This window comes from Malurus melanocephalus, unplaced genomic scaffold (assembly GCF_030028575.1).
Source record: "Malurus melanocephalus ecotype Western Australia unplaced genomic scaffold, MMel_1.1 scaffold_715, whole genome shotgun sequence".
NCBI lineage: Eukaryota > Metazoa > Chordata > Aves > Passeriformes > Maluridae > Malurus > Malurus melanocephalus.
In genome coordinates, this window is record NW_026623947.1 from 259929 (window position 1) to 275790 (window position 15862).

At 39.7% G+C, this 15862-nt stretch overlaps 1 protein-coding gene across 2 annotated transcripts in view; it reads right to left on the reverse strand.

Annotated features, from left to right (window-relative positions):
• The window catches only part of PIK3C3 (phosphatidylinositol 3-kinase catalytic subunit type 3), a 67238-nt gene extending 53779 nt beyond the window's left edge, over positions 1 to 13459 (reverse strand). For both annotated transcript variants that reach the window (XM_057384528.1, XM_057384527.1), the window contains exons 1-6: positions 13307 to 13459; positions 11087 to 11275; positions 10449 to 10592; positions 8104 to 8233; positions 4189 to 4275; positions 2152 to 2247 (exon numbers count right to left, since the gene is read on the reverse strand). In XM_057384528.1, the coding sequence (XP_057240511.1) occupies positions 2152 to 2247; positions 4189 to 4275; positions 8104 to 8233; positions 10449 to 10592; positions 11087 to 11275; positions 13307 to 13374 (714 nt within the window). In that variant the 5' untranslated portion in view covers positions 13375 to 13459. The remainder of the gene's footprint in view (positions 1 to 2151; positions 2248 to 4188; positions 4276 to 8103; positions 8234 to 10448; positions 10593 to 11086; positions 11276 to 13306) is intronic.
• Positions 13460 to 15862: the final 2403 nt, after the last annotated feature.

The window sequence follows — 15862 nt, forward strand, 5'->3', positions numbered from 1 at the left end:
GGTCAAGAATTTGTTGGAAAGCTACTTCGTAACAACAAATCCCTCAAACTGCAGCTAGTTATAGCTTCTAATATGTACTATTACACATTCAATTACTTTATTTTCTCAAGAGCAGCCAATTCATAGTTATTCTGTTCCATGCACTTTTAATACATTTCAGAAAAATCTTTTAAAAGAAAGATACATGCTCAGAGTTTGAATCTTCTTTCCTGTATCATGCGGATCTATAAAACCACAATGATGGAGAAAAAGAAGTCATGTGTTTAAATCAGCAATAATTCATCAATAATGGTAGATTACTGGAGGTAAGGGAGAGAAGTCACTYCTAGGAATGTCCTGTTCATTTAAAAAATAGAAAGAGCCAAGAGGACACAGAGCCATATGCTTGAATGTTTGCACCTGTGGAAAGTAGAGCATGTTCTCATGTAAAAAGCTAGCTGTAACTAAAGAGTTTAAATGTTTTGATCATATTCTGTTATGCTCTCCAGACAAGTATTTCCTTGATTTCCARTTTTCACARACAAGTATTTCCTTGATTTCCAATTTTCACATCGCCACATGATTTCCTTGATTTTATTTTGTTTGTGGGGAAATCCGACACACTGTAGGTTTCGACTGTGATTTCTCACACAATGGAGTTTTGTGATAGCACAGTCCTCTACAATTGCTCATTCTAGGAGAAGACAGAAGCTCTACAAAGAAAGCTATTCTAAAGGTGAAAAGATTTTGCCACATATTGAGAGGTCTCACTGTAAACTACAGTTCCGAAAGAGACGCTGAACACCTAATCCAGATACCTGCCTCAGACACACATTAACTAAAACTACCAAAGTTCACCAAGAAACTAAACAAAAACAAAATAACAAAAAGAAAATTGTATCAACCATCCTCTCTCACAAAAAAAAACCCGAAAAAAACAAAAATACAAAAAATCCCCCTCCAAACCCAAAAATGCCTCAGCTAAACAAAACTCAAAAACCACCTGTGGAAGTCAAAAGACCCCAAGCCTTAACTTGCAACATACCATATAGGTTAAACAGATTCTGATCTATGTCTTCCCAGATTTTTTTTTTTACTTTTGGAATGCTGTTTTTTGTGATTTATTACTGTATTTTCCACCACCTTCTTTAAGAATTTTAAGTTAGAACACAATTCTTCAAGAATTTTTAGATAAAACACAGTTCTTTCAGTCCAGGTCAACTGGTAAATTCACATACACACACAGAGAAATAYTTGCAATCCATTTTCCATTGTATTAATTTGCATATTGAATTAAAACTTTTAAAAATTCTCAGAATGAATACTGTGTAAAGTTAGAACCTCTGATCTCAAGAAGACTCCAGTTTCTTTTTCTACCTTCCTTCTCTTTCCCATAAAGCTGCATTACTCAGTAACTTTCTGACTTYTTACAAATCTAAACATGCTCAAAATTTTAAGAGACAAATCATTTTGTAACCAGAATATGCATACATTGTGTTTTCCATCTCAGTGGGTCTTTCTACAACACACAGGTCCTTAAGAGTACTGATAATGCCCTCCAATACCACAATGATGTTTGTTAAGATCACTGTTAATCCCTCATCMCATTAAATTCTAACTTAGGGAAAATGCTGAAAGCAGATCTGCTTTGCAGATCCGTTTCATAAACAGCAAGAAAACATGCAAGACATTCCAATTCAGAAGTCTTTTATGCAATTACTCCACAGCATTTTCAGCATGAAAGACTAAACTTTTGTATTTGTTCATTTTACAGAAAATATTCACCAACAGAGTTCCTGTGCSAAGTTTTAATAACTCATCTTTATAAAGCTACCACTCAATACAGGTACATTTCTTCCTGATCTAAGTAATAATTTTACATACAGCTCCTCTGAAAGTACCGCTGGATGACTGAAGGAACTATAAATCAGAAAGTTTTTAATCACTCACACTTGTTAAATTCTGTAATCTTGAACTCTATTACACAAATGACTGACACCTGCAATCTTGTTGCATCTATACTATTTGATTTGTATGCACATAAACAGTTGCCACTGACAGCTGTCTGCTGCTATACTGCAGCAGAATATTTCATCTCAGCAGAAAAACCCATTCATTTTAGGTGCATATGTTGCTTTTTAAAGACAACCATAAAGCCTGCAGGGCGCATACCTTTTCGTAGTAAACTATTCCATATTCTTTATCATCGCACTTGACGCAACGGAATTCAATCATCAGGTACATAAAATTGGAGCTTCGTTTTTCCCTCTGAGGAAAGAGCCACCACAGATGTGTATCATTTATTGCACAGCATCAATCTTCAGCATTCTCAATACAGCAATTACCCTACTTCCTTTGTGCTATAACTGATTAATTAGGTTATCAGTTGTTGTAGCAATTATTCAGTTAATCATTTCATAGCACTACTTGAGACCATATCACCTCCTTCCTGACATTCATATTCCCACTTTGTGATACACATCCAGACTGATCAAATGAAAACCTKTTTCCATCAGCAGCTCCCAACAGTAGGCTAAAGGTATAAAAAAATGAAATACAGAATAATCACATGACCACTGGATAGTTGGTGTTTGCTTTTTTTTTTTCCTAAATCATTACCTAAAATTATGTCCATCAAAGGAAAAACAAGAAGATATGGAAAAAACAAATCACTTTTTAAAGACAACACCATAAAAGAAAAAAATAAACTTGGACTACAAAATTAGATTTGCATCTTATTCACTTTCACTGAAGATTTGCTCACATATGAATTTTTAAATGCTTTAGTTAGAAAAAATGCTTATAACTTTAAAATCTAGGTGGGAAACAAAAAAACAGTAACCATGAGCAATTTCAATTCATTTAATAAATTAATAGTGGCTTGACTTTGCACCACAGGCAAAGTGGTTTTCTGCTTAAAGCAMAGGTCTAGGAGCTTTTATTTTTCTATACTTTCTCTGTAAAAAAAGAGGATAGGCTTATTTATAAAAATCCCCAAATATTTATAGAATATTTTAAGAACACAGATTTCAGTTTAACAATAATCTGATATGGGGGGGGGAAGGACTAATTACAAATAGACAAAAAAATATCAGAGCASAACACAGGAAAAAAGTTTCTTTGGTGCAAGGAAAGTAAAACGAATTAAACCGTTTGAGGTGATTTTGCTCAGTGAAGGTTAAAATCTATTCAGGTATTAATCTAACATACTATTCTCTTTAAAAAAAATTCATTCAAATCTTACGAACRTCTTCTCAGCACACAAAGCTAAAATAATAAAGCTGAACTGGTCTGAAGGCAAGGAACAGGTCGTATGTCTAAAAAGCTTCCCATCACAATCTAAATCCTAGAGCTAGGTTAGTCGTGCCTAACAGCCTTTGTTCTGAGCTATTCCAAATTAGTAATAAAGTCTGTCTTCCATGATGAAGCTCTTTTGAAGCTAAAAACAGGTAAGACAGCTGTGTATTGTGGAGGATGAAAYGCTGGACATAACCCASCCATGTGCACTGGCTGCCCCAAAACCAACTCTGTGCTGAGCTGCTCCTCAGCAGGGTGGGCAGGTCACAGGAGGGGACTCTGCCCCTCTGCATTGTAGAACCCCACCAGCAGAGTTGCAACCACTTCTGGGACCTCAAACCTAAAAAGACATGGATCTGATGGAAGGAGTCCAGAAGGCCACTGAGATGCCCAAGGGCTGGAGTATCTCTGGCTCTGAAGACAGGCTGGGAGAGCTGGGGTTGCTCAGCCTGGAGAAGAGGAAGCTCAGGGCCTCTAGAGGCCCTTTCAGGGCCGAAAGGAGACCTGCAGAAGAGCTGAAGAGGGACTTCAACAATGGCATGGAGTGACAGGACTTTACTGTGAGTGTGCTGAGGCACTGGCACACAGGCTGTTCTGAGAGAGGGTAGAAACTTAATGCCTAAAAACATTGAATGGGGCCAACAGAATACTGATCCAATTGAAGATGKTCCTCCTCACTGCAGTGGGGTTGCACTAGATGGCCTTTAAAGGTCCCTTCCAMACCAAACTATTCTGTYGTTCTCRTTATTGTTAAAGTCAAYTTTAAGCTTCCAAAGAAYTACTTTTTCCTTTATTATATACACTGGCAGTTGAAAAACAGGACAAGCAGGAGTTAGTCTTGCAAACAAGTGAAGATTCAGATTGGCAAGATAAACCCCCCTAAAATTCCAAATCTGATTTATAACGATTTACCTCATTGATCATTTCTATTTCTCTAAAGGTGAGTCTGTCCAGCCAGTCCACTTTCACCATGTGACCTTGCCGATGAGACTTGGTGAGCTGCATGAAAAAACCACAATGATAAATATATTTATAATTGCAATTTATACTGCTCAGAGCAAGAAAAAGAACACCCAAATTGTAACAGAATAATATGAAATCAGGGGAARAAAATAAAGAACTGAAAAAGCCTCACCTTGTACAGCATACACACAGCACACATCTTGTAAATAGCCAAACCATGCCATAAAAATGTCTACTATCTAAAATACCAGTCCCAGCACAGACCATAATAATTATCCAAGCACAACACCTTTGCATTTTTAATGGATCAAAGCCAGGAACCTATTTTTTAACTAAACTCATGCAAAAAAGACATTCCATTTTTTGTATTACTATGTTTCATATTGTAAAAAAAATAAAGTATTTCAAGAACTATCCATATGAATAATACTGTCCATGTCAGCCTTACCCAAGCAGAATTCCAGACTGGGACTGCAACAGTCTGCTGAAGATCTTAGAGCAAATCATTCACTGCTTGCTCTCTCTTTTAGTCATGTGATGAGTAGCTTAAGTTTTATTCCTAACTTTACAAGATTGCTGTAGCAATTTTAATGAGTTGTTTAAAAAACTCATTAAGAACTGGAGTTWAGATCAGAGCATGCTACTTGTGGTTTCAGATACACTAACACAATTGTTTATGAAACATCCAGCAGCAGACCATGCAAACACAAACAYCATCCTTTAGTTTCCTCAGAAATCACAAGGGTTATGCAAAATAAATCAGTGATTATCGCAGAATGCAAGAGATGGAGAGGGATTAGAAGACAGCAAGTTCCTACTACTCTCAAAGAAATCAGTATCTGTCTAGAAAATGGCTAGTGAAGAGACCTCTTAAAATTATTATTAGGGGAAAGGTTACAGCTACTATTTCTTTAACTCTGTTCTGTGTCCAGCCACGAACATCTAAATGTGAAGAGGCTCCACAGTTACACCAACTGCTACTTCCCGTCCAGCTAGGGGMCAGGCAATACACAGAGAGGCCTAGGAGAGTACAGGAACAGAAGSTATTGGATGCAGGAGAACACAACAGCAGCCTGCTGCTTCCATGTACAACTTGAGATGGTATTAGTACAAAAAAMCAACACAGAAKATTTAAGACTTGGAATATAYTGGGAGATGTCCTGGTTGCACAGTYTCTCAGATACGTGCACTAGACCTYCCATAGCTCAACACTACAGGTATACCACAAATAAAATTYTTTGTGAAGACAAAGAACTGAAGAGTTTGCACCAATTGTACMGTTTCATTATTCTCTCTCAAATCCCCACTAAACTGATGTCTTAACAGTACAGACACAAGTATGTTGGGCTAAAATCTATTTAACCAAAGTCTTGGGGAAAACAAACTTGGTCACATATTCTTAGTTCATTTTCTTGTTCACTGCACTAGAGAAAAAGAAAAGTAATTTTCTATGTCTCAGAAGAAAATTATTAGTATCATACACTTCTAAACCWCCCTTATAAGGTAAAAATTCATAACACAGCAATTAATTATGTCTGCAAACAAGACCTAGAAGATCTGCGGGCATATAGATACACATGAAGAACTGCTGTCTTGGATTAATATTTAAAGCTTAAAATAAGAGAGAAACTAGTGTATCCCCTTTAGGGAAACAAGCATTCATCATCTGTAACTAAGTAAGATGCATCCCTTTAGATAATATCTCAACATTATTATTATCTAATCTCATTTAGCCATCAGAAGGTATGAGAGAAATGAATGTATCAAAAAGAACTTAAGATACATTCAGTCAAAGCAGAATAAATTAATGCACCACTCATGGGAGAAATATCTTAATGTAATTAATGTTTGAGCATGCTAAAATATTCCACACTCTTTCCATTAATATTCCTTAGTACACAAAAAATCTGCATTCACAACGCCTCCAGAATGTAAAGCCATGGCTTTTTCATCAGTAGCAACTTTACTAGCAACATTCATGTGTTTTGTGAAACCACAACCATATGGCACCTCAACATGAAAGGGAAGACTTGCCACAATATCCACTATTTAAGGTAAAAAGATGCAACTCTTTGACCAGCCAGTCACTGATTTTATACAATGTCCCTGTAATAATAAAAGCCACAGAGAAATTCAGAGGCATGTCAAGAAAAGAGCTATCTTTTAGACGAAGAAAAGATCCTTCACAAGCTCTTCTCAAAAGTTACTTATTATCTAGAAAACTCTAGTTTGGGCTCTGGTACCAGATATCAGTCAATAGCACAACACTGGACAAGTTGTTCAATAAGCACAAGAAAAAAAAAAMCAAGAAWAACAAYGTCCATACAAATTTGCTGTGTATGTACTTAGTCCTACTCATTTTACCTATATTTAAATATACCTTCAAGAGTTATATGAGAAGGCTTTCAGCAACTAATGAGTAAGTCACAGAAAAACTGAAGCTGATTGTGTTTGAACAACAGCTCTTTAGGAGTGACACATGACAAGAACCTCATCTGCTGTGTAAACAGCTGTGCAAATGAAAGCTCCCACAGACACATTACCCAGAAACCCTACTAACTTCCCTAGCATCTGATGATAAAGGACCACAACAAAACATCAGTGAAAACACTCAACTTCTTTCATAAATTATCATCTCCTAAAACAGCTTTCAAAAAAAAAGAATGGGGGCAGTGGTGTTATTAGCTTTYTGTCAGCCATTAATTACAACTCTCAAAATGGGATGTGAAAGAATTCCCTCCTATTCCTCAGAGGACTCGAAACGTCATCTTCCAAATGCCAAAATAACAGACTAAACCAGAAAGACCTATTTTAGGACTTCAGTACTCTATTTCGTTTGTGTTTTCTGAGCTAGAATAGGTGTATGTAAAAGAGTAGTAATGTTTGCATAACARAACTAACAAGAAAGGGATGGCCTACACTCTCAAAGGCTTCCACAGAAACCCACTGTAACCATGCGATGAACTGTAAACAAGACTATATTTAGTGTCTGTCTACAGAGATTGCTTAGGCCAGAGGGCATCTATTCTACTATGATCAAGAAATGGGGCACCACTAGCTTTAATGAGCTTTCCATTGTAAATTCAATGCAAACTATACTAATAAAACAGAGACCCTTAATGAAAATTTATTTATTGCTGTCATAAACCACTAGATGAGAAAATGGATCTATCTTTCACTGGAATCCCACAAAGGTCTGGATAAAACCTGGGAGACAAAGATAAAGAAGAAAGCTCACTGAGTAAGTGGACTGGGTGTTTTGGAAAGGCATGGGGTCAAGCTTACAAGAATAATCAGACATCAGCTAGTAAAACAGTTCAGTAACTAATGCAATCTGATCAATTCCAGTAGTTCTGAAGGCAAGAATATACTCTGCCATCAAAAGCTTGGAGGTGAAAATACTAATACRCATATTCATGAGCTTAAATGAATGAAACTTGAACAAAAAAAAAAAACTGCAAAACTGCAAAAAGGAACTCAAGCTCTTTCTAATGTAGAGATATCACACACTTCTGAACACTATGCCAGACAGCCTCAAAGCTGAAGGACGGCTTCTGAAGAAACCAGACTGTCCCCAGATTACTGTTCATGTTTTAATTCTTTACAAAGAATTCAGATCTTAAGTTGTTCCAACAGAATGCTATGTGTATTAGAAGGCACTTACAAGTCACCTTTTAAAAACCACTTCAGAAGAAATTACGTATGGTCTGGTTTACTTGTTTGTAAAAATCCTGTGAAGCACCTAAATAACCAAAGGAAGAGAGCTCTCACATGAGAAAACAGCACAGGAAGATGTTTTCATGTCACTCCAGTGAAATGCATGCTTGTCACATACATTTTAAAGATTACTTGCTGTTCCATTACCTTCGCCAAGCGGCTCATTTGGTCTTCAGAGACTGTGCTGCTGGTTCTCCCAGGAGTTTTGGTRGGCTCTGAGCCATCAGCTTCTACGTTGGGCCATACTTTCAAGTCATGCATTCCTTGTCGAAACATACTGCAGGGGAAAAATGCAGAATCACTTCAGTAAATCCAAAATAACACAGCTGTCAGGAGTCAAAGTTCAGCAGAAGCTACAAGAAAGTGAAGTGGCTTCCTTAGCCAAAATTACAAAATTGCATAGTTGAACCCTGAAAAAGTGCCTTGCACCTTGTGCCCTCTACAGCCTTTACTTTACTGGCACATGGAGTTTACAAGAAAATTGTGAAGTCTGAGATAACTAACTCAGCAAGTGGCAGAAAAGTGGGTAATTCCCAAAGTCAGTGGGGTGGTACAAATGCAAGCTGAGGAGAAAGCTCGACCTTCATTGTTTTATTATTTGTAACGAAGCAGAAACTATTCCTCTTGACTTGCAAATTATAATAGTAACTCTAGGTCTGCCAGCATGAAAAAAATCAACTAAAAAACTATCTAAGTTGCCTTTGAAGGTCAGCAGACATAAAGAAGCCTTCTGAGCTGCCAAATTAAAAAAAATAATACACCAGGGAAAAAATGCCACAACCCTACACACAGCACTTTCTCCATCAATGCTTGCAACTGAATTGGCAATTGAAAGTGTGCAGCTAACAGAACTTTGCAGGGTAACTGAGCGCATCCTTTCTCTGCAAAACCCTGCTTCCCTTGCATATTTCTGATGATCCACCCACAAAAGATGCCTCATGAAATCAAGTGCATTACCTTTGTCAATAAGAGCTGATTACCTACCTCTAACAACTTCAGCTAAATACAACTGGTAGGAACATTTTAAAAAGTGAACCATTAAAAATGAGAAATAACAATTAGAAAGACCTTCTGACCTTGAATTTACACATCACTTCATGGAATACTACTACAGGATTTTCATTTATAAACTACAAAATTCAAAAATTTTTGCTGGTTTCTCTCCATCTACTTTCTCCAAGTCCCACATGCTGGAAATAAGACTTATAATTTAAATTTAGTCTTATATATTTTTCCAGGTACGAAGCTCTAATGCTTTAGCAGCTACCAGCATTCTTTGAGGCACAGTCCAGTTTAACCAGTTTGATCTTTTGCCCACAGGTGATGTCATTCATTTTCTTCAAACAGTATTCTCAGTGAGAGAGGTACAACCTCTCTCTACAGTCACTTTCCGCATATAAGCATCATTAGAGCAGCTTTCCTAATGAAAATCTGAATTTTTCCTGCACTTCAGTTTAAGCTTATTACTTCGTATCCACTGGCAAGACAAAACAGGCTATTCCTACCGATTTTCCAACACTATGTACATACCASAAAAATGTTCCTACGTTCTTTTTTTTCCGCCCCACTAGGCTTAACACCTCCTCCATCACACCTATTTGCTAGACCTTCAATGATACAGACTCCCAGTAGTCAGAAACTTCCTAAAAGTTGGTTGCGAAGAACAGAATATAAGGATAAGGAAAGGAAAAGGATACAGCAGCGTCCCTGATGCACATACTTGTAAACTATTCATGTAAACTACGTTGTTTGCACGTTTTACAGGAGCACCACGATGCTGAATCACACAAAACTTAAGATTCACTCCAAACTACAAGTCTCTTCCTCTGYTTTCGTGGGTAGCTGCTCCCCACTCTGTGTGTGAAAACAATCAATTGCAAAGAAGTACCTGTGCCTCTAAATCTTCCTTAGACAACATCCTATTTTTTCAGTGTCCTCTGCACTAAAGCAAGATCCTTTTGAGGTACTGTTCACCGTCCAGCACACTTGYAATCCTTCCCAGCTTAGTCTTACCATCCACAAATTTACTGAACACACCCTCTATTGGATAACAGCATATTAACTCTGAAAAGTGTTGATTTACTGAATAACATTTTATTCCCTATAAATAACATTGCATTCACAACCTARTTGCRAGCCAATTAAATAAATTGTTTTAAKTAATCAGTACTGGCATCYATGCATTACAAGGGTGTAGAYGTGATTTCAGCCCTTGCCTTCTTAGCATTCAAGATGTAGATTTTTAAAAGAAAGCAAAAAATAGCCTAAATTTTGGTGTTATACAGGAGAAGACTTCTTTTACACAACACTGCAACAASTAAGACATTACACACAGGAACAAACAGAGCCAATCACTTATATATCTGACTTCAAACATGGAACTGTTAACCTGGTTTAGAAAAACATTTAACAACATATCTCTCATAACCCCTGCTACCTTACTATTCATAGGTGAGCTTCAAACATGCATCAAAGAAGAAAAAGCAGTGTACCCATATTTCCCAAAGAGTGAGACAGTCGTTCCTCCCACAGGAATGGCTTTACCAGGTCCATACACATCCCAGATGGTCAGAGCCACCTGAGCATTGCGAGGCAGGTCTGGATACTTCACAGGCAATTTCAGCCACTCATTCCAGCTGGAAAGAAACACTTGTTATTAGTCGTAAAGCTTTAGCATTCAAGTTACTCTGTATTAGTTTAGACAATCAAGATTCTCCTCAGAATAAAAGTTTCTTAGGGTAGACTGACTCTTTTCCTGWGGGCTTTAACCATTCCAACACCTGTCTGGAGTATGACTAAAGGGCTACAGACCRAAAGTAAAATACTCTGGTTTTATGACTGAGTCTCAAGGTGATCTGGCTGTCAGCAAACAAGTATGAAAATGTGCCACTCCAGGCCCCAGCAGTTACTTAAGTAGCAAGACATGCCCAAGCACACAAGTTGCAATTTCATCACTTACCCCTTGGACAAAAAGGATGGTTTTGGGCTGTCAGGATAACACTAAACATACARACACTTGAAGAAACATAAGCCATTTAGAAGGCAACAGAAAACAAATCTTTCTGACAGAAACAAAAACTCGGTGCCCCAGTGACTACAAGAAATATGAAACAAAAGGCAAATCACTTACTTCCACCTAGTGCTAAAAGCCTTGTAGGAAGTTCTAACTGGAAGAGCAAGAGGCTTCCCCTCTGCAAACACCTGACAAGTTACATACAAGTCAGAGCAAGTCTCTTGGTACAGTCCTGAGAACTTCAGCATCGGATCTTCTAAGAGAGCTTTGTAGCTTTTCTGTTCTCTTTTCCCTTCCAGACTTCCTCTGTGGGGGAGAAGGCAGGGGAGGAGGAGGAGGAGAAAGAGAAAACACAAATAAACAAGAATTTATTCTATCCATAGTAGAAATCCTATTGCACTTCTGTAGCTTATACTTAGACTACTCAGTACAGAGGATATTCTCACTTTGCATTACTTGCTGGTAGTGAAATCCAAATACCAGAGAGAAACTCTGGATGTGAAACGCTGAGCAAACACGGAATGTATTACCATACTGATTTAGGCAGGGGTGGGGGGCAGAGCAGGGAAGGCAAGAATTACTTGTCTTTTCAGTCTTCTAGTGCAACCTGTGGATTCTCAGACAGCCTTAAAGGAGCGCAATAATAAATGAGATGACATATGATGCTATTATTAAAGTAGACAAAACAAACAGCAGATTACACGTGCTCCAAACGCTATTTGGAAAAGATGAAACAAAACCCCAAAATAGCTGTGGTAAGTACATCTTAATGTTTATTAACAACTATGAAATGTATGACAGGCTTTGGAAGCTAATCATCTCTCAAAATTCACAAAAAAATGAAGTCCACTTTAACAAAATGCTCAAATAAAATTTGGTTGAAGTCTTGCAACACTTTGCATASTGTTACTCTTAAGAGGAATTGATGTCATTTCTCAGGCTTCAGCTACATCACAATGAAAACAGCCATACATATTAGATATTTGACTGTGGATGCACATGCTAAAACAAAAAAGGAACTGGGGTGGTGGTGATGGGAAATTATGTAAGATCAATCTTCCACCAAACAGAAATCTATTTGTTTCACAAAACTAGTCCAGAGTAAATGAACCAATTGCTTGCAAGAAACCGGCCCTGCACATTTTAGGATGACATACATTTCTGTATGCTAAAAAAAAAAAAAAAAAAAAAAAAGCTTTTGTTGGGTGGAATGAACTATCAAAGAGGTCATATGAAACGAACTTTTGATGGCACAAAATAATCTCAGTTGGCAGGGACCTTAAAGATAATCTCGTTCCAACTCCTGTCATGAGCAGGGCCACCTTCACTACCAYTACCTGTTCAGAAGTTAAACAACCCTGAATAAGACTCTTCAAGTTAGTTTGCCAGAAAAGTGGAACACAGTTAAATGTAACACCACTGGGCACACTGCATTTTAGAGTCAGGCACACTCCTCCTACACAAAACTTCCCATTGCTATGATGAAAACAGTAACTTCAAAAACGAACCAAAAATTACATCAGTGTGGKGTAACTTCAGCTTCAACACAAGTGCTTCCACATGTTACATGACGAAGCACCTGGACTTTCGTACAATAAAACAGCACACTAAGAGCACCGTGCCTTCACAGGAGCAAGCAGGAAGGGTGTCACCAGTTTATCTCCTTCCCCTAACACTGAGGAGTGAGCTGTGACACAGCGGTGGCCTTCCAATTCCTCAAGGGAACTTACAGGAAAGAACCTGCAAGACTATTTACAAGAGCATGTAGYGATACGGCAAGGGGGATGGCTTCAGACACAGTMGTTTCRAATTAATTACAAAAWAARTCTTCCCTGTGAGGGTGGTGATGCACTGGCACAGGCTGCACAAAGAAGCTGTGGCTGCCCCATTCTTGGGAGCGTCAAGGCCAGGCGGGACTGGGCTGGAAGTAATCTGGGATAATCGAAGATATCCGTGCCCATGGAAGGGGGTGTAATAGGATGGTTTTAAAGGTCCCTTGTAACGCAAACCACTCTGTGCTTCTCAGACAGGTGAGAGGCTACGGGAGGCTGCACTGACAATCGCTGCCTTTAGAGCACCTGAGGACACGGGACATCTGACACGCGTTCGCAGCACAGCTCCAGCCCGGCCCCTCGCCCGCCCCGTGCCGTCCCRTCGCCTCCCCGCGGGCCAGGATGCTGGCAGGGGACGCGGTACCCGGAGCAGAGCCAGCACCGCCCGTCCCCGGGCACCGCCGGGCTGCGGCACCAGCGCACCCCGCCGAGGGGCGGCCGGCCCGGCACCCCGCACAGGGCGGCAGCCACCGCTTCCCACTGAGCCCCGAGGCCGCTCACTCACATCTTCAGCTGCACGTTGATGTCCAGGTCGCAGCTGTACACATAATAAAGCCTCTCGGTTTCGCCCATGGCTGCCGCCGCTGTTCCCCGCCCGCCCCCTCAGCGCCCGCGGGCAGCAGCACCGGCCTTCCCGGCCCCGCTCCGAGCATGCGCCGCCGCCGCCATCTTGAGTACGGGAGGAAGGAGCGGTGCCGGCCCTTCACCAAAATGGCCGCTCCCCCCCCACCGCCCTCACCGTTCCTCATTAGCGCCGCGGGAGGGCAGCGCTCAKCATGTCAGCGGTGCTTCTGTGCCGCCTGAGGCGGGGAGGGATGGAGCGTGGTAAAAGCTTCACAGAACCACGGAATATGCCGAGTTGGAAGGCACCCACAGGACTCATCGAGTCCAGCTCCTGCGACTGCACGGGACATCTCAACCGTGTGCCTGAGAGCGTTGTCCAAGCGTTTTTTGAACTCAGGTTTGTGCTGTGATCACTGCCCTGGGAAGCCTGTTCCAGTTCCCAGCCACCCTCTGGGAGAAAACCCTTTTCCTGAAATCCAACCTAAACTTCCCTGACTCAGCCTCATGCSATTCCTTTAGATTCTGTTGCAGGTCACAAGAATGAAGAAGAACAGCGGTACCTGTCCCTCCTCTTTCCCCTCATGCGGATCTCAAAGACCACAATAATGTCCTCTCTCAGTCTCCTCCAGGCTGAACAAACCAAGAGACCCCAGCTACTGCTCTTAAGGCTTTACCCACAGACCTTTCACCATCCTCATGACCTTCTTTGAACCCTTAACAGAAAAATTAGGGTTGAAAGGGAACATAAAGCTCCTGTACTTCAGCCGTGGGCATTGGACACCTTCCTTTAGCTAGCTCTGTCCCTACACCAGGGCTCCCCCCAGAGCTCAGAGCTCCATCCAGCAATGCCAGGCTTTATGCACTAGTAACTTTCCTAATAAAATCTCTCTATTATGATTAGTCAAATAGTTTCCATACAAGAGAGAGAATTTCAGCTCAACGAAAGGGTCTTCACCTAGCGATCTTTTTGTAGGTGACTTTTAGTATTATAATGAGCATTGTTCAGCTACAGGATGCATGTGAGTATTTTGCCAAGGTAGCAATAGACACACATCAGCATCTTGATTTGCTACACCCTTAGAGTTGTTAGTTCTTGGATGTCCACTAAGGAATGCTGTTCCACTCTTTAGGTCTTCTTTCTTCCCTTTTGTGTTACTGACACCTCAAAGAGTCTGAGAAGAAATAGCTGTGCCCTTCTGCCACCTGTGTAGGATGTGAACATCACATCACTGCATTAACTGTGATTATTGTGTTATCACCACACTGACTTTGGGAGTAGTCTTTTCCTCATTTTTTTTCTTCTTTTTTTTCCTGAAACCTCATCAAGTCAACAGCATAGGTGATCAGCAATCACCACCTAAAAGAAACTAAAATTKTAAAATATAAGTACAGAATGATTCCACATCTGACACAGGCAACTGGAAACTACCCACTACTAAAATTTTGTAAATAACTATATAATTAAAAAWTTAGTCTTTTGAGCATTTATACAGGTTGTGGACATGTTTAAGTGACAAAAATACAGATACTACATGCATATAATCATTTTTATCCTACTTTGTCTATAGGGGCAAAGCAGCCAGCACTGACAAAGASAATTTTGTGTTTTAGGACCCATCCCAGATTCTGAACTTCTCAGGACTGCTGAATTAAAGTATAAAAAGTGTTATTTTGCTCTGRGTTACTGTACTTATAGCAGTGTTAGTCCTGATGATGCATCCAGACAGAGGTGCTGTCTCCCAGCATAGCTCAGACTAAAACAAAAGACAATTGTCACCTGGAAATAGCGTTTTCCCTTCCATTGTCACTGCTGTAGGGGGGTGGATGTGGAAGGATATCTCATCCTAGTCCTCTTCTGCAAGTCAGCAGCTGTGAGCGAAGAGGCCAAAGCAGGAGTGGAGTGCTTCTTTTAAGAGAAGAAAGACTTTTTCACCTCAACACTACTTTTTCCCCTTTAGGTGCAGTGACCAAAGGTCTTTCCTTCCTTTTTCTCCAAAACAAACTTGAAAAGTGGAGAAGTCCAGGGCCCAGAACCATATATCAACAAATTGAAGTCTGTGCTTTCCAGCACTGCCACTCTGGCATATTATCATGATTGCAAAACATAAATATAATTAAATTAACTAACGCCTCTGCAAGGTAATCTTTTATCCATCTTTTTCTRTCTTAATGCTCCACTTTCTGATCACATTTTCAGTTTCAGCAGCCCTGGCAGTTGCCATTCATTTGTTGCCTCCCTCATAATTTTTGATAGCTTCTGTTTGTCTGTTATTTTGACTTCAGCCCTGGTTTTTTTTTTTTACATTAAATCTCTGCTTTACATAACAGGAATAAACAAACATATTGTTTTCCTTGTGTGCAAAGAAAAATTAAAACATAAAACTGTAAAAATTTAAAAGACAAATAAATCTCACTGTTTTAAAGCCAAGCAGTGTATGTCTTTATGTGTGCACAAACAGCAAGTACATTCATATGTGTGTACCTCTTTTGGTATGAT